At 37.6% G+C, this 19,158-nt stretch overlaps 2 protein-coding genes across 17 annotated transcripts in view; both read left to right on the plus strand.

The window, feature by feature from the left end:
* pde1cb (phosphodiesterase 1C, calmodulin-dependent b) overlaps nucleotides 1-19,158 on the plus strand; it is a 211,398-nt gene that overhangs the window by 127,312 nt on the left and 64,928 nt on the right. For 5 of the 16 annotated variants that reach the window (XM_051865962.1, XM_051866041.1, XM_051866018.1 and 2 more), the window contains one exon: nucleotides 3,738-3,909. The exons of the other annotated variants lie outside the window; for them this stretch is intronic. In XM_051865962.1, coding sequence (XP_051721922.1) covers nucleotides 3,738-3,909 — 172 coding nt within the window. The remainder of the gene's footprint in view (nucleotides 1-3,737; nucleotides 3,910-19,158) is intronic. 16 annotated transcript variants of the gene reach the window in all.
* LOC127497596 (neurogenic differentiation factor 6-B) overlaps nucleotides 1-19,158 on the plus strand; it is a 113,139-nt gene that overhangs the window by 4,276 nt on the left and 89,705 nt on the right. The window lies entirely within an intron of this gene.

The raw sequence follows: 19,158 nt of genomic DNA on the forward strand, positions 1-19,158 counted from the left end.
TCCATAATCACAAAATCACAAACGACTGAAAAGTTATGGTAAAATCATGAAGGTTCATTAGTCAAAAAACATGGAAATTTTGTTACCAGAGTTGGACCAGTGGTTCTCAACTGGTTTGGCCATGGCACCCACATTTTCCCATGGTCATTAAGCCGTGACCTATATATATATATATATATAATACACACACACACACACACACACACACACAGTATATTTCACAAATATGTTGACACACACAAGTACTTAACATACAATAAATTTAGTGAGTTGGTATGTGCCACCAGTCATTGAAACCATGGAAAATAACAAAATAAGTGAAAATAAAGTGGTAGGCCTATTTTGGAGACTACAGTTACTATGGCAAATAAATACACAATACTAACATAAACTGTTAATAAAACATATGGATACAAATCCTGATGAAGAGAATGAAAACCATACCTGCATATTTCCCAGCTAACACACGATGTACCAGTTACGTAATTTATTGGTACTTTTTGTTAAGATCAGGAATTATTAATTGACAGCGTAACTATGACATTGCCTGCTCATAATTGCGTGCTGCGAGCACAGTATAAACGTCTGACAAGACAACAGGACAGTTTGTTTTTGTAAAGTGAGAGACTTTTTGTTTCATAAAGATACGAAAATAACGTTAGAATAATGACACTGACATACAGCCTGACAACATCTCATCTGACAGCAGATACGAATCAGGACATTAGGTGCGTCCCAATTCGCGTACTTACGCACTATTCTATGATGTTTTTAAGTACAAATAGTGCGAATAGTGCGTTCATACAGAAAATTCCAAAAAGAAAAAGTGCACTTTAAATACCTGGATGATGCACTAAATTAACGAAAAAAACGAAATGTGGAATGTTGGACACTTCATGCACTCAGCTGTCACAACTTTAATTACGTTGCGGAGGGGGAGTGGGATCAGACTCCATAGTTTTAATGACAAAATACCTTATAAAATTCACCACACTACATGGATGAGTACATAGTGCATAAGACATAGTGTATAAGTGCATAGTGTATAATGTGTCCATTTGGACGCAACTAATGTGTTTTTCTCAGGCACTCTTACTTAAACTGCGTCTGACAGAAGAGTCAACAGCTTTCGTGCACGCCTTTCAAAATAAAAGTTGTTGTTCTTTCTTTAACTACGCACTCCACGACCCGTTGTGCTGAGTAACGTCATTTTTTTCCCACCGTGTCCGATATTAAAATCAGTGCTACAAACTTTGCAAAAGGTGTGGGCATTGTCGATATGGCTTTGAGATATGAAATTAAATTCTTCCATACAGCTGTTGATAAATTTACATGTATATTTTATTTGTTTTTTTCTGCCGGAGCACCACCTGAGTCTTCTCCTCCCATTTCTACCAGCTAGTGATGCTTGATTCAACTTCCCGCGTCTACTACCTGCGCAGATATCAACAGCGCAACTGGGTTGTAGGTTGCCAGGTTAACGCAAAGACTATAGAATAACACAAGACACGTCACTCGTATTGTTTTGAATGGGAGAAAGTGCAATGCACAATATGGCGGTATAAGTCTCGCCTTCTAAATAAGAGCCAATCGCCGATTAGTAAAGTCATCGCGTCACTGCAGCGGTCATTAGAAGCTCTGGTTCCTATAGAAACAGTCAGATGCACACTTCCTATAGAGACACGCACGCATGCACATTAGCTTGATCCAGCCTGAAAAATACTTTTTTTTTTTTTTTTTTTTTTTTTGTCATGATTCGAGTGTTTAGAAACAACATTTATGAGACAGTTTTTGTCAGATTTCATTGGTGATTTCAAATATGAAATTTAATCAAAAGCTTGGCAAACAGCTTTGGAGAATTTGATGTTTCTCCATTCAAAGAGATAGGAGCTGCACTTGCATGCCCGAGAGGCGTTTCAATAGATGGCCGCCGAGTGAAATGACTTGTCTTAAAGGGACTTTGGTTAAGGTCACAAATGGGTTGAAATTTGTACGATGCGATTGTGTGAGTAAGATGCGTTTCATACAAGATCTGGCAACTGGACAAACTTGGGATGATATATTGTTGTGATTATTCATATAACGATGTTTGGGCCATACAAATTACGTGAGTTTCCCAGGAGAAATAACAAAACGGGAGTGGGGCGGGACATGGGTGTGAAATACCTGAGAATCCTGGGAAAAACGGGAATGTTGACAGGTATGCGACACACGCAAAACAGTCTTGCGACCCACCGGTTGAGAAACACTGCTCTAGACCACATAAACGTGGCTTTGGTTATAGACTTACAAAAGTTGGTCAATAATCTCATCCAGTCTTTATGACCCCACACAGTGGAGTTTCTATGAAACTTGTATGAGACTTTTGTGATCTTATTTTTTTTTTTTTTTAATTTGTGACTTTAGTGCTTTTTGGAAAATTTAAATAAGGTGAAAACTTGATTAAAGGATTAGTTCACTTTCAAATTAAAATGACCCCAAGCTTTACTCACCCTCAAGCTATCCTAAGTGTATATGACTTTCTTCTTTCTGATAAACACAATCGGAGACCTATTAATAAATATCCTGATGCATCCGAACTTTATAATGGCAGTAAGCGTTACCAAATGAGTATGAGCTGAAGAAAGTGTCTCCATCCACATCTATCCATCATAAATGTACTCCACACGGCCCCGGGGGAGTTATGAAGTAAAATATCTAGCTTCCGCCAGACCGCCTTCCGTATTCTACTTACGAAGAAAGTGTAAAACTCTAGCAGCTCAAAAAGCTTACTGACGCTACACTTTCTTTTTAACTTGAATATGGAAGGCGGTCTGGCGGAAGCTAGATATTTTACTTCATAACTCCCCCCAGAGCCGTGTGGAGTTCACAATTACGATGGATGGATATGGATGGAGAAACTTCCTTCAGCTCATACTCGTTTACTGCCATTATAAAGCTCAGATGTGTCAGGATATTTATTAATATTTCTCAGATTGTGTTCATCAGAAGAAAGTCATATACACCTAGGATGGCTTGAGGGTGAGTAAAGATTGAGCTAATTTTCATTTGAAAGTGAACTAATCTTTTAAGTATTTAAAATGAATGCTGCAATAAATTTAGTGTTATGCAGTCTTGGTCTGGGTTTGGTCTTGACTACAATAATGGTCAATGGTTGCTACTATCCAGTCCCCATGTAAAGTGACATGCCCACTTTACATGGGCATGTCACTAGATGGCAGCATCTATTAATAGATGAGTTAATCAGGCTTCGTACTTGATCCTGAGAATCTCAGAGCTTCTCAGAGGTGGCACACAGATTGCATCTGAATGACATTTTGAATACATGATCTCGTGATGGTAATGATGTGCACAGCATTGGTGGGAGCAAATCAATATGATATACCATGAATCAACAACCAGACCATTAAGATCTCTAGAGGAGGCTTTATGAATATTTTCAGTATTCGCATTATGGTGTACTGTTACCACTATATAAAATACAAAAATAGTAAAACTAGTAATAAATAAAACGTTATAATGTAAAAAGAAGAAGAAAAGCAATAAACTGAGGCTAAATGTACCAATAGTAATTGCATTATCAATAGTGTTGTCAGTATCATTGAAGCAAGGTGGATCATAGATTTGTCAGATTTTGGCAGGCAAACACATAATGTGTTGCTTATAGAAAGCAGTTTAAGAATGGGAGGTGTTTCATTGTTTATAAAAGTCTTTACTCTCATTCATCTTGTTTCCAGGCTCAAAGTCTCAGAGTGCACTATGGAACACACTCACAGCTGGGACAGGGAAGAAGGAAAAGGTCAAAGTTCAGAGGGACATTCCAGACGATCCACGCAGATTAGAAGAGATCCTGGCGGATGAGCTTCCCGCTACAGACGTCCCAGAAGCAACAGAAAAAACTGCTGTCAGGTTCATCTCACTCCTTTTTTTTTTTGTAGTTAACAGTTACTTTACAGGTCATGTGATCAGGACGGACTGATCTGGGAACAACAACTTCGATTATCAACTTTGTCTCAGAAGTTTCTCCCAAAATGAATGTGGATAGCAGGTGCATTTGTCATTGGAAGAATTTGATGAGAAATGTTTTAGTTCATATTGAGTAGGGCTGGGAGAATAAATCGATTTATCTCGATTTGCGGATCACTTCTGAGATTTTCTGAATGCATCGCAATTCTCTTTTGAATCGATTCTGAGCTTAGTTTTTAACAGCAGATGGCGCTCTAGGCTAGTTTTTAACCGCATGCTCAAATGCTGATGAAGAAGAGGCTTGTGCATTCGGCTATGTAGCCTTCTTGCACCTCAGAATGCTTTTATGAGGCGAGATTAATGTAAACAGCCCACTGCAAACATTCTTGTAATTCGCTTCAACCTTTTTGAACTTTATGAATGATTATTTTATAGAAGGTTCAAGTAGTGTGTGTAAGGAATTGGAAGCAAGCAGAGTACGGCTGTTTCTAAAGCACGCAGTACCATCTGTTGTTAAAAACTAAACTCAGAATCGTTTATGCATTTACCTTTGATGGTACATCTAGATTGCTGGTTTACTGTGTGAAGTGGGAATTGTCTTCTTGTAAGACGTTTGATAAATAGGAAGATTTAGCCTTTAAAGATTTAGATTTTGAAGTCATAGTAGATGAGAACATGGCTGTCATGTTAAGTTAATTACCTGAATTTCTGATGAGGTGAACTTTACTTTGACCGGCAGAGTTCGTTGCTAGGTTTCAGTGCTTACTCTACAGATGGCGTTGTGTCAGAGCATTAGTTGACTAGATTGGGAACACTTGAGTGCTTTAGCACCACTGAGCATATCATGAGTGCATCAAGCAGACCTGCAATTCCCTGAACATTTTTATGGCTGATATCAAGAATTCTTCTCCTTTTAGGGTGTTTGCAAACTGCACCACCAATAAACCGGCTGTTGTCCACTTGAGAAGGTCTGGGATACATTTAAGTTGTCTCCAGAACAGTTTATAGTTCATAAATTATATTAAATTCAACCTGGCTTAATTTGTAGATATGAAACTCAGTTGAGGACATGCATTTTTCCTTAAAAGGCAAATTATTTTTAATTCCTGCTGAAATTGCTTTCGGCTAGCGTCCTACACTCATTCCTGGAAAATGAATGCATGTTTTATGCTTTCCCCCCCATTTCTTTTGTGTTCCCTATATGGTTTTACTACTAAATCCTAACCTGCACAGAATGGCTGCATGTTAGGTTGTAGTAGTAAAAGCAGGAATGAAAAACTGAAGTAAACATGCGTTCATTCTGTAGTCTTCTCCTGAGGCTTAGCTGTGGTGGTAAACAGCTGCCAAGAATATGCGAAGGAAAGAATATAACCTTATCGTTAAAGTCCCCCTGTAGTCAATCATTTTATCCCTTAAAACTCATCTTTGATCATCAAAATTACATATTTGAATGTTTTTTTTCTGTGAAAAACAAACAAACAAAAAAACTTATTGCCTTAAAATAGCCTGAATGTAACTCTACACCCTTGCATCTTTTAGTATACACGGACCTATGAATATGCTAATTAGCCCCACCTCCATTCACTTGCACAAGCTCAGAGATCCACTCGGTCAACTTACTGAGGTAAATGCTGTATCGCTTTTTACAACGTCGGACACATAATGGTAATTAACATGATTAGCCTTTTGCTTGACTACGTTATCAAATAAGCTAATAATGTGTTGCTAATGTTACACAAACCATGTTCCTGTTCGCCACCTCAGAGTCAGGCAGCTGCCTTCTAAAGCCCTGTGTATACTTCGTTTATTTACCGTACGCTAGTGTACGCGCAGTTGAACGCCACAGCCTTGCAAAGTATAATTTGATTCGTACGCATACACAGGCGTTCGACACATGAGCAATCTCTCACCATGAGTTACAACCCATGTAAACATCTTTGTAGTCTTTCATGCTAGAGTTGTACAAATGAGGGTACTTTCTAACCTCATCGTACAATCTCTCGTCTGTGTAGGCCTCTATCGTCGATGTAACTTGCATGCGTTCCGGTTTGTTCTATTTATGCAGGGTTTCTTCGACTACCTTGTGAATTGATGCCCACATGGCATGGTTGGCACGGTTGCCACCTTGTGGATAAACTAATTCCTGCAAAAAAAATTTAAATGAGCATTTGTGCGACCTGCGCATACAAGTACGCGCAGTTTTAAAAATCTGGCGGTGCACGTACAGTACGCACATACTCTTCTGATGACGAAATTCACTGTACATTGCACGCGTTTGCGTAAAAAGTGAAGTATACTTTGGGCTTAACGAGGGAGAGCAGGTGGGGCAAATAAACCAATAATCAGGTAACAAGAGGGCAGGGCCAAAACTAAAGACTGACAGAAGAGCACATGGCACACAGAAACAAACAAAAGCCAAACAAACATGACAGAAGCCATGTGCTCACACAAACACCCAAAACACATGGTCACACAAGGACAAGACAAACAACATGAGTGTCAGGATTCTGTCACCAAACTAAAAATAAGACCAATCGAGGTGACAGCACCCTGACACCTAAAGAGGCTAATGAATCGGAAGTCTTGCACATGCACAGAAAGTAGCTTACTTCCACGTTGCAAAATAAGGATCAAAACCAACTAAGTAATCAAACCATATCAACGTGTCTGTGGTCGAAAGAGTGCAGTTGGACTATTTCATTTGACAGTCAGTGCTTCAAACAGTGTCCAAACAGTGTCCATTGTAAAGTGCAGTAAACTTTTTTTTTTTTTTTTTCTATTCTAATGGCATTGAACACAGAAGGAAACACCATTTTTAATTTTTGTTGCAGTCAGAGACAGATAATTGAAGATCTTACTTGGTTGATGGATCACCGAAGAGTTTAAATATCGATAGAACTTTTAAACGCTGTTTGACTCTTTTGAGACAATTCAAAAAGTTGTATTTTTGGGTTTTGCCTTTTTATTTGACAGATAGAGCATGAGCGTTAGGGCTCAGCACACTAATGAGTAATTCGATTTAGGTTGGGATAATTAATGGAGGCAGGTGTTGCATGTCACTGAAGAAGAAAGATGCGTGCCACTAGAGAAGAAAGATGTGTTTGAGTGTGAGAGAAATGTGTGTTTTTTGAGTTGTGCATGTTGAGTGAATTGCAGGATTGGGTATGATGTCATGTCATGTGACTAATCATAATTCAGTTTGCTTTTATGTGCTTTTTAATCCTTTAAACATGCAAAAATTGCATGCATGAGTGCAAAAATTGCATGCATGAGTGCAAAAAAGTCTTTACAATACAATACGTCTGCTGACAAAACACTTGAAATTAAATGTCATATCAGAAGAAATATCCCTCATTGACTTGAGCATGTCTTAAATAACTTTTTTAATGACGCTGCTTTAAGTATTTGCTCATTAGAGTGAGTGGCATTTGATTATTTTCATGAAGTATTCATTATGACGCACTCCAATAGAGGGTTGCCGCCCTTAAAATGATTGTCATTAATGGCGTGTTTGTTCCCGAGCCTGTTGTCATAATGTAGTTATGCTCATTAGCGGAATTGTTAGCATAACATGTTGTATTTGGTATCGGAGGTTTAATTGATAAGAGGAATATTGCTCAGACCCATTAGCAAGCACCTGTCTGACTGCCGTCGATATTACAATACCCTGAAATGGGAGAAAAGAACCGCACACATCGAGAAAACAGACTGGCCGTTAGATACATGTGATGTATTAGTAAGGCTGTCGATTTAGCATGCTAATTGGGTACAATTAATTATATTGTTGTTAATTTTAAAGTATTTAATCATGATATGCATGCTAATGTGGCTAAATAATGCGGTTGCAAATGTTTGAAGATCCTCTTCGACTCCAGGAAAGCAAGGAACTATTTTTGAAGTCAATAGTTTTTTTCCCTGCTGACTTCTCTTCTGTTCTTTAGCCTCATTCTGATGAGGTCGTCTTTAAGAGCGTGGCTCAGTCCTGTGTGCTTCTGTCTCACCCCAATCACATAAGATCACATTGTTTGGCGTTGAGGTGGTTTCCATGCAAAAGAGAAAATCAATCAGTCAAAGTATAAGCACAATGCTAACGTTCTAACAATCTTGTTGTGATTTAACTCATGCATGTCACTGTGCTTTAATGTGCAGTCTTATGTCGAGTTCACCCTGCACGATTTTAGGCCTGATTTTCACTCACCAACAGATTTTGCGAAATCGCAGAAAAAAAAATGCCTGAAATCAGACTGACAATCAAGCAGTGTGAATTATCAAAGATCTGATCTGAGAGAATCGACGATGTGTCGCTGATACCTGTGAGATATTTGGCATGCTAAATATCTGGACCTGTCTGCGATTCAACATCCTGCTGTGTGAAATGTGTTCTGACTGAAAATGACATTGGCGATGCCCTATAGCCAATGAGAGAGCAAGATACAGGGCAACGAGAAGTTCGGGGACAAGTTATAGAACCGCGTCTCCCCATCCATTTCGTCCTCCATAATCTTTTTTTCTTTTTCTCCTTTTCACTGCAAATTAGCACACAGACAATTTGGACCACAGGCTTCTTGTGGGCTAACATTTTTAAGAACAATTACAGTCTCGCACGAGAACTCCGGTCTCAACCGCGTGACCTTGCGGATTTCCTTATCACTTTTTCCATGTGTTTGGTTGTGAAACGTAGTTTGCGGACCAGACAGAGTTGTCGGTAGTTCTTCCTATTGTAAAGTCATTCAACGTGTAACCCCCTGTTGCCGATCCATCGTGCAATGTGCACACATCAGCGACTGAATGCCACCCCAGATAGTCGAGCAGTGTGAAAAGAACAGTGATCTGACGACTTTGAAAATCGTGAAGTGTGAACTCTGCATTAGAGGCCGTTCACACAGAAAGCGTTTTTCCATTCCAACACGCTACTTTTCCGTTGTTTTTCTATGTAAATACGCGCTAGACGGACATGTATGACCGTTGCGCTCGTGTCTTGCATCTTTTGCAGCATCTTGTGCATGTCACAGAATTCTAAAAACACGGCACTCAAGTTAAAATCAGTTCAACTTTTAAAAAAACGCATCTGGAGACCTTGCGTTTTTTCCCCATTCCACTGCCCGCATCTTGCCTTTTTTTAAAGCAAAAACGTGTTCTGTGTGAACGAGCCTTAAAAAGGTTAGTACAATTTAAAATGAAAATTAAGTCATCGTTTACTCATCCTGGTGTTGTTCTAATGCCGTATGCCCTTCTTTCTTTTTCAGACCACAAGAGGAGAAATGTAAAAAGAAATGTCCCACTTGAGCTCGTCCATATAATGGCAGTAAATAGCGACCAGCATCAAGCTTTTAAAAAAAGATGCATAAGTATCACAAAATGGTCTGGTGTTACACATCGTATATTCCAAGTGTTCTGGGGCTATACCATAGGGTAAAAAACAAACCAAAATTTAGTGTATTATTTTTCTGTTGGTCTTTGTCTGTTGGTCTGTGCATTTGTGAGACTCTATAAGCGTCGCAGTTCACTCCGACTAATCTTGACTAAGAAAAACATGATATGAAATACAAAATGCAAATCGATACGTACGGCTGTCTGCCAGAAGCTAGTTATTAATAAATAGTTAATAAAGTTTTAAATATGGATATTTTTCTTACAAAAACCAATCGTTTCGCTTCAGAAGGCCTTTATTAACCCCCTGGAGCTGTATGGATTATTTTTATGATGGATGGATGCATTTTTTGAGGGGGGCTTCAAAATCTGGCCCCCCTTTTACTACCATTATAAAGCTTGGAAGAGCCAGGATATTTTTATATATATATCCGATTGTGTTCGTCTGAAAGAAGATAGTCATATACTCCTAGTATGGCTTGAGGGTGAGTAAATTATGGGATAATTTTCATTTTTGGGTGAACTATCCCTTTAAGTGTTCTTTTTCCATGCAATCTGAAATGAAGTTCTAGGACAGTTGTCTCCATGAAATCAAAAGTGGAGTTTAGCAGCTTTTAATCTATGCGTGTTAGCGATGAGATCATATATGCTTGTATGTTTTCCAGACTACTCAAATATTTCTTACTTCAAAATAATGACTGGAATGACACTCAAAGTCAGAGATTTTACTTGTAAAGTGAGGAAAGATCGATCATCCCAGAGCTCTTTGAAAACCATCATTTGGACGTCATTTCCAAGATGTTGGCGACAAATGGCATAGTGCTTAATCACAATTTTTTTTTTTTTTTTTTTTTTTTTTTTTTAATTATACTAATATGGCAATAAGAATTGACTAGGAGTCATGGAAAAGAGAGATTCTGAGAAATGTCTTAAGTTTATAATGTAAATAATAAATATAACTTTATTTTTTAAAAGCAAAATCAAGCACTTTGTGTTCACTATTTTTGTGATAAGAAATGCCATCTTTGGCATAAGAAAATGAAATGCTCTTGAGCTCAGAAGTGGGGAATTTCAATTCTTGAAAGTCTTGAACGTGGCATTTGCAGATCTTTCTGCTTTAGTAAAAGAGACCAAAAATATTGCTGACACATCTTGCACCATGCTTTGTAAAATGAAAACGTCCTCTCCCCCTAATAAATGCCACCTATTTTAATAAGCAATAGCAAGTAGCAAATCATTGTCAGCGTGTCTTTGATTTTGCTAATGTTCATACTTTATTTCCTTTTTTTAACCATCAATTGGTTGCAAAGAAAGTTGCTAAAATATGTTCTTTTTGATAATTTTGATTAAATTAATTTTGAGTGTCTTTATTGCTTTAAACCATTTGTAAAAGCTGTCAAATTACTGTAACTGTAAGCCTATTGACGATAATAATAATAATAATAATTCATTGTTCTTTTTAAGCGTGTAATATTTTACACAGCTGGTGGTCTGATGGGGGCTGCGGATCTGTTCTCTTCATCAAAGCTCTAATATCCCAGTGTATCGATTTAGGCAGCAGCCCGTTGATGGATATGAAGTTTGCCATTTCATGCCGAAGGTCATAAAGAGGTCAAGAGGAAAGGCCTCGTTAGCATAAACTGTCATCTTTGATCACTGACGGCTCAAATCTGAGAACATGAACTGTATGTAATATTCTGAGAGCGTTGCATCGGGTATCTCAAAGAAAGTGTTTTGTTTCATCTATCAGTACAGTAGCTCAAATTAAGTCAAAGTAATAATTGAAAACCAATGCTAGTTGACTTGATTTATAACTTTAAAATACAGTAGTTTAGCCAAGGTCAGCATGTCAGGAGATAATTGATAAATTACAGTCAATGTGAAACTGTCGTATTGATCTTAGTCAGTGTTAGTGTTTATGCATTAGCACAATCAATAACACACACACACACACACACACACACACACACACACACACACACACACACACACACACACACACACACACACACACACACAAGCTTCATGTAATTGGATCTTCAAATCCATTTATTTATTTATTTTTTATCCATTTTATTTATCCATTTATTGCTGGTTAGAGCTGGTATATAGACCATCTTGGACAAGTAAAAATTATGTTTTTTCCCTTCCAGTTAGGCCTACTGTTAAATTTTTAATTTTATTTTTGGTCATTAAATGAGCAAATCAAATTTCCATCATTTAGCACTTCAGAATGACTTTCACACAAGTTGCTAAAATCACTCCTTCAGACGGCACTCATTAGCAAGTGTGCTCTTAATAGCGATCACTCACTTCTCTTTTGACAATATGACTTTATAGACTCATTTACTGTGACAAGCGATTTGTAACATTCACAGGCGAGGTGTCTCAATTTGTTCAGTGTGTCACACGGCATGTTCTTAATATTGGTTACTGTTATATTAACACTGTTATATTCTCATTAAAACCTCTGGATCAGATGCCAACAGATGAATCAAAGAATAACAGCGTCATTCTTCAGTCAGACCTTAAATCAAAACCTAAAAACGTCTGACAGAGCTCACCTAAATGAGCCATTCATCTGTGTGTGTGCTCCCTGAAGGACAAAATGTCAGAAAACTATTGGGATCTCTGACTCATTCTAAACTCACCTGGGACTCATTTGGCATCTCAGAGCATCACTATCCATAACATGCTCTGCCACAGTCTTGTATATTTTTTGAGAACGTTTTTGTCTTTCTTTCTTTTTTTTGTGCAATACGCAACAGAGAGTCCATGAATGGTTTGTGGTTTCTCTCTTGGTTTGGTGTTTTCAAATTCATGTGAGTTTTGCATTGGAGACAGACCTTCTAATGTCCTCCTGTGAGACCTTTCTTCTGTCAACACGGCTGCTGGGAATGACCTGTGACATTTGAGAGACTTTTACCTTTGTAGGCTGTGATGTCTGCTGGATTCTGTTGAACTCCAAAGACTTTTAAAACTGTTTAAAGAATCACTTGTTGGTGGTGAGCATCTAGAGACCATTCCTTTAGGGGCAAATCTATAGATGTTGCTCATTAGTGTCTGAATTTTGGGAATTTCATTTTTGTTGCATTAATATTTGGGTTATCAATCTGATCTAAATATGTAATGTATGTAAACCATGGCATTAAAGGGGGGTATCACACACAGTTTCTGCCAATCTCATGTTAATCTTAAGTACCTATAGAGTAGTAGTGCATCCTTCATGTCTCCAAAAAGTCTTTAGTTTAATCATATTTATAAAAGATACATACGCTGTACCGAGTATTTCCGAAAACAGCTGAGCGCCTGGAGGCGTGTCCTGTGAGCGGAGCTAAAGAGTCACGAGTACGCGCTGCTTTTGTGTAGAGATAGTCTACAAGCTAGCAATGGTCAGCTAAACAATTGTATTTAAACACACAATATACCATCACATTATCCCTGGATAACTTTTGAATCACTATAATGAATATAGCATGAATGATGAATAATGAATTTATGAATTCACTACGTTCGTCATGCTTACATTATGCACTTAGGCGCCTATTGCCAATAAAACAAACATTTGAAGCAGTTTTACTCACCACCTGCGCTTCTGACTCATGACCGGGATCATTATCGCTGTGACCGCTCCATCTTTCAGTTTCAAACGATCTGTAAATCCAGTGTAGAACTGGGCCTTGTTTATGAAACCATAAGCCCGATCCTGAGGGCTCAAGCAGCCACAGAAAAACACGAGATATTCTCCATTCATTTTAACCAATAAAAAAGTGATTGCAGCTATCAGTTTCTATGGTTATTTTAATAACAAATATCAAGAGAGCATCAATGTAATGCGTGAGAACAAATCTCTCAGCTCCACTGAACACTGTGTTCTTTGGGAAGCAAGGTTATCTTTCCCTCACAACCAGAAACACACTTCTTTGGTGACACTGTTGATTTCGTGAAGTCCTGTGACCTGTGCATCGCTGCTGATGACTTCCGTAAAACCGAACGAAGCGCGTTGATGGGCGTGCTCTTGAGCTCTCGCTCAGGTCCACGTGTGCGTGCGCCCTTCTGGGAGAAGTGCCCGTACAAGGAATTCCGACCTTGTTGACATCACTCAGGCCGATACTCGAAAAAAAAGTCTGTGAGGATTTGGAAGAGAATTTTTGGCACAGAAATACTCCATCATACGTCCAACTCGTGTTTTGAAACTTTGGCCATGTTTAGCATGAGAATCCAACTCTTTAACAGTGTAAATAAGTCAGAATGCATGAAATAGCATTATACCCCCCCTTTAAGTAATAATACATTGTTTTCCCCTAGTGAATTGTGTAAATGTTGTGTAAAATAAGTATGACCCCATAAAATGAATGGCTGATTGATTATAGTTTATTTTAAAGCTTAAGACTTGCAAACTGCCAAAGTCATGCCCCTCAGTGGCGAACCATTGAAATTTCAAAACACTTATGATGTAACGAAGCCTCGTTTACTGAAATCACATGACTTTGCCAGTTTGATACACGCTCTGAACCACTGATTTGAAACAAAAGATTCATAAAGCTTCGAAGCTTCATGAAGCAGTGTTTTGAAATCGCCCATCACTAGATATTCTTGAATAAAGTTATTTTGTTTTTTTGGGGCACAAAAAGTATTCTCGTTGCTTTATTACATTAAGGTTGAACTACTGTAGTCACATGAACTGTTTTAAATATGTCTTTAGTAGTTTTCTGGGCATCTGAAAGTGTTAATTATCTTGCTGGCAATGGAGGCCTCACCGAGCCATTGGATTTCATCAAAAATATCTTAATTTGTGTTCCCACATGTCCGGGTGTGGAACTACATGAGGGTGAGTAATTAAATGACTGGTAGAATAAAAAAAAACTGCTACAAATATAATAGTTCCATTTATTGAAAAGTATCGATTAAAACAGTTCAAACTAATTTAAAGTGGACTATTTTACTTAAATATTTATGCATATTAGAGTCACATTATGGTGTTTGAGTGTCTGGCACCCTTTCAAGTAACATTATTCAGAAACAATGAGAGCAGCAATAAATGGGAACACTATAAATGCTTTTTCAAGCCTCGTCAGGCAAACGGGCTAAATGTTTAGAAATTAGAGAAATACTTTGTTCTCATCTGAGGTTAATTTGCCATAAAATTGTGTTGTTGTCTGAGCTCATCTCTCTTCATTGGAGTTTAAGACTCTGGCTGCAGATATGTCTGTTGGATATTAATATTAGATATTAACCCTTTTCATTTGCAGAAAGTACAGTAATACACATTTCTACAGATACACTACCGTTCAAAAGTTTGGATAGGTAAGACATTTTAAATGTTTTTGAAAGAAGTCACTTATGCTCATCAAGGCTGCATTTATTTGATCAAAACTATAGTAAAAACAGTATTATAGTGAATATTATTACAATTTAATAAGTTTTCTATTTTTAATATATTTTAAAATGTAATTTATTCCTGATGCAAAGCTGAATTTTCAACATCATTACTCCAGTTTTCAGTGTCACATGATTCTTCAGAAATCATTCTAATATGCTGATTTGATGCTCAAGAAACATTTCTGATTATTATCTGTGTTGAAATCAGTTGTGCTGCTTAATATTTTTGTAGAGACCATGATACATTTTTTTTCAGAATTATTTGAATAAAAAGTTCAAAAGAACAGCATTTATTTGAAAAAGAAATACTTTGTAACATTGTAAATGTCTTTACCACCACTTTTGATCAATTGAATGCATCTTTAATTAATAAAAGTATTAATTTCTTCAAGAAAAAAAATCTTGATGACCCCAAATTTTCACCATTTTTACTATATCTCAAGAAAAAAACAAACAAAGAATAGTATTTATTACTTGTGAAATATGTCCCCTTCCCTCTAATTTGTTCATTCGTCAATCCACTTTTTGGGGAATAATCATTGTCCACCTTTTTCCTAACTGCGTTTTAGATTATGGGAGGCACTTCCAGTATTGAAGTTTCATTTAAAAAGACTGAAAAAATCATTTCAAATCATAAGATTGTGCAACAAATAATCCTTATCCATCATTTTGACTGAATGAGCTGTAAAATTTCCTTCATGTTCTATTTTCAGACGTCAGGAGAATAACGTAACACTTGGTACTTTAATGTGACAATCTATTGCAAGAGCTCTTTTCAGTCGCTGCATTTTCCCCCTCCTGATTATTCACTTTATTCCTTTGTATTCCACTGTAACAGTATGAAAAAGGACAACATACAGTATACTGCGCATTTACGGTCTGCTCTCCCGATTTAAATTACGATGTGTCCCATAATTCACTGAAATGCACTAAGAATATCTCGTTTTGCTCCCCAAATCCTCACGTCTCTCTCACTTCTAATCTCTATTAGCAATGTTTACTGAAATTTTTCTAAAGCGGGTAAATACAATATTTATTGCCTGTCAAAATGACGGAAATTACTTTGAAATATTATCACTCAGTCTTCCAGTTAATAAACATTTTTAATTAAGGCAACGTGTTACATAATACAGACATATATTATCACAGTGATATTTAACACATCCGTAATATTGCTGCAGAAATAATCGAGGGTTATTCACGGTCTGTTGTAGTAATTTTGTTAATGCTTTTACTCTTTTAAATGTCCTTTTTAATGTTTGATGGTTGAAGGGGGAGTAGAATAATGTCATCTCATTGTACCCAGTTTTTTAAAAATGCTTATTAATGCATTCAGCTAACCTTTTGCTGATTATTTACAGTTTAATGGATCCTGCATCATGGGACGTAGGAAAAAGTTGGATATTTTAAGGGTTTAGACCACTGCACAAAAAAACACCTACTGAAAATAGTCAGTGGACTGAATAAACTTGCACACTGTAAGCAGTGCCTTTTAACAAGGACTACTGAGTGAGCATGACATCAGCTAATTAATATTCATGAGCCAAGCTGATTAGATTTGTAGTGTTTTTGTAGATGCCCCTGGTCAAGTTTCATGTGTCTGGTGATGATGTGATATGTCACAGTAGGTGATGTCATTCACGATAGAAGCTCTCAGCCTTCTGGCACACACACATGCACACTATAAACCTCACTTAAAAGAAAAGAACTGAGTAGAGGCACAGAAAGAGCAAAGCACCTTCAAACAAGACCTTTGAAGAGCTCAGAGTAGACGGAGGGAACCGTTCGCATGTGCAGCACAGGGAGCTTCTCCATAGATGAAAGCAGGCCAGCGGTGATGTGTCTTTGAGACTTTGGCCTGGCATTATCTCCTGCCTCCTGCATCAGGTAATTGAAAGGCCTCTGAAAGAGAAATCATCATCAGGAATGAACGGCAGGGAGGGAGACCCAGGTAGAACTGAGCACTGAAAGACGAAAACTGAGAGAATGTTGGGGAGAGAGATAAACGGACAGGACTGTTCATATAATTGTTTTACAAGTTGAATTCATTATTTAAAAAGAGATTTTTATTGCAGCTGGACTCTCTCCCTCCACCCAAGACAAAATTCCAGGCTGAATTACCTACTGTTTTGTGGTTGTGTGCAGGGCCGTAGGCAGGGTTTTATAATCACAGAGGTCCCAAATTTGAGCCAGGGGGTTTCTCTGATCTACATATGTGCATTTCAAGACGTTTGACAGCCAAAAAAATTGGACAATAATAGTTTTTTAAACCCATGTAAATTGGCAGCAGATTATTTGTCAATACCTGCTCTCTCCTCATCTCCATCACTCTTTCTTTGTCTCTCACTCTCCTTATCTTGCCCTGTCTCTTTCCCTCATAAAAAGATGACTCACTTTGACTGATAGTCTTTTTATTTTCGTCTGTGTCATTGAAGAAAGTAAACATAGAGAAAATGTGGCAGAAGTACAATGAACGTATCTAAAGCAATTTAAATATGGCTAAAAAAATATACTAAAAATATGGCTTCTTATAAAAAAAAAAAAGTGTTCCTGTGGCTTAATTTACCCCCGGGTAAGGGGTAATATAATTTCATTATATTGTAGTAGCTGATCTTATTTTGAGGGTGTATTTTGAGGGCTCATAAAAAGTGTGAAATAGACTTATTTTCCCCTTTCTGTACACATCAGGATAGTCACTAGAGAAAGGGTTGCCATCAGCCAATCAGTGTTGTCATGACATTATTCTGCGATGATTAGTCACATGACATTTAATGCTCAAATTGAGCTTAAAATGTGCCCTTGAAATGAATGGAAATGCTAACGGATAGTTTTAGACCACCTTGCACAGAACTCTTTTTGTGAATTCATATAATATTTGTAAAACTACTACTTTTTAATAAACAGATACACTTTTTGTATTAAGATTGACATCTTAAATATTACAATTATATTCTTGTTCTCATTATTGCATAACTGATTTTGTTCTGAAAATTACCAACAAACAGCAGAATGTTTTGAGAAATCTGCCGCACTAACCTGCTGCTGTGTCTCGGCTTTCAATCACAGCTGGCCCTGAATGTCTCCCTGGAGAAAAAACATTTCCAGCGTGAGGAATTAGATCTCTGCATTAGTCTCAGGCCGGTCAGCCCTGCTCTCAGCCTTATTGGATTTTCGGGATGTTCAGGAAACTCCATTATATAATGGCTCCATTGTGTGAAGCAAATGGAAAAATACAAAAGCACAAGAAACAAAAAGAGGGAAAAACGTAATCAATTGTTTTTTTCCTCCTGAAAGAGCAGTGTAAGGCAACACAAGTGAACCACATCGTGGTTTTACGACTCTATTGGAGTTCAATATGTTTTTATTCAGATGAATATCCCAATAAAAACAATATAGAGTACTGGATGCTTTTGTAATAAACATTTAAGCTAAACTGTTGGGAAGCAATGAACCCTAAGTACATTATTATCATTTTTATGTTCTTAGCAGTTCAGAAAAATTAGTAAATTTGAGAAATTTGACTTCATATTAAGACTTTTATATGCAGATTTAGACTTTTTTACAGCTCAAAAGTTTCGGGTCTATAATGGGGTTAATCGGATTGTTGGTGATCCGTGATCCGTACAGACCAGGCCCCACGGTTCGGCTCGCATGTGATTCGCGGATTAATTTCAAGTTTGACCACCATTGACTGAAAGTTTATAATTTGCATGTGTTTTGTCTTGCTAGTTTACATATTCAATAGATTTTAAACCATTCCAGTGCTAGAAGAGGCAAAAGAGAATTTACTCGCGCGCTGTTATCTGTGCACACAGTTGCACACACCCGAGATGCGTTTCAGATAGCGCGCAAACTCTGAATTGATTCCATAAAAAATTAGGTCAAAATATTCTTAGTCTTGGCAAGTATTCTTGTAAACACAGTTGGTTATGTGTAATGTACGTAGGCTGGTAAGAGCTGTGTGTGTAAACCTCACTCCCCTGATCTCAAGAGGTGCTCTAGCGACTGACTGACTGTCTCTAGGACTGAGGTCTTTAACTTCCTTGTTAGAGCGCCCGACTCCTATGGCGGCGGACCCGGGTTCGAGTCCCGCTTAGAGCGTCCGGTTCAAACACAAGGGGTTACATTGGTTCTGTGACCCGGATGGGAGTGAGGTTTAGGAGGGTGAGTGTAACGTTGAACCACTAGTCATTAACATTTTATAATGATTTTGAAAGAGTCTTATACTCACCAAGGCTGCATTTATTTGATCAAAAATACAGTATTGTAAAATTATTACAATTTAAAATGATGGCAAAGTTGAATTTTCAGCATCATTACTCCAGACTTCAGTGTCACATGATCCTTCATTTGCTGCTCAAGAAACATTTCTTATTATTATCAATGTTGAAAACAGCTCTGTGCTGCTTGATATTTTTTTTTTTTGTTGTTTTTTGTGGA

This window comes from Ctenopharyngodon idella, chromosome 2, assembly GCF_019924925.1.
Source record: "Ctenopharyngodon idella isolate HZGC_01 chromosome 2, HZGC01, whole genome shotgun sequence".
Classification (NCBI taxonomy): Eukaryota; Metazoa; Chordata; class Actinopteri; order Cypriniformes; family Xenocyprididae; genus Ctenopharyngodon; species Ctenopharyngodon idella.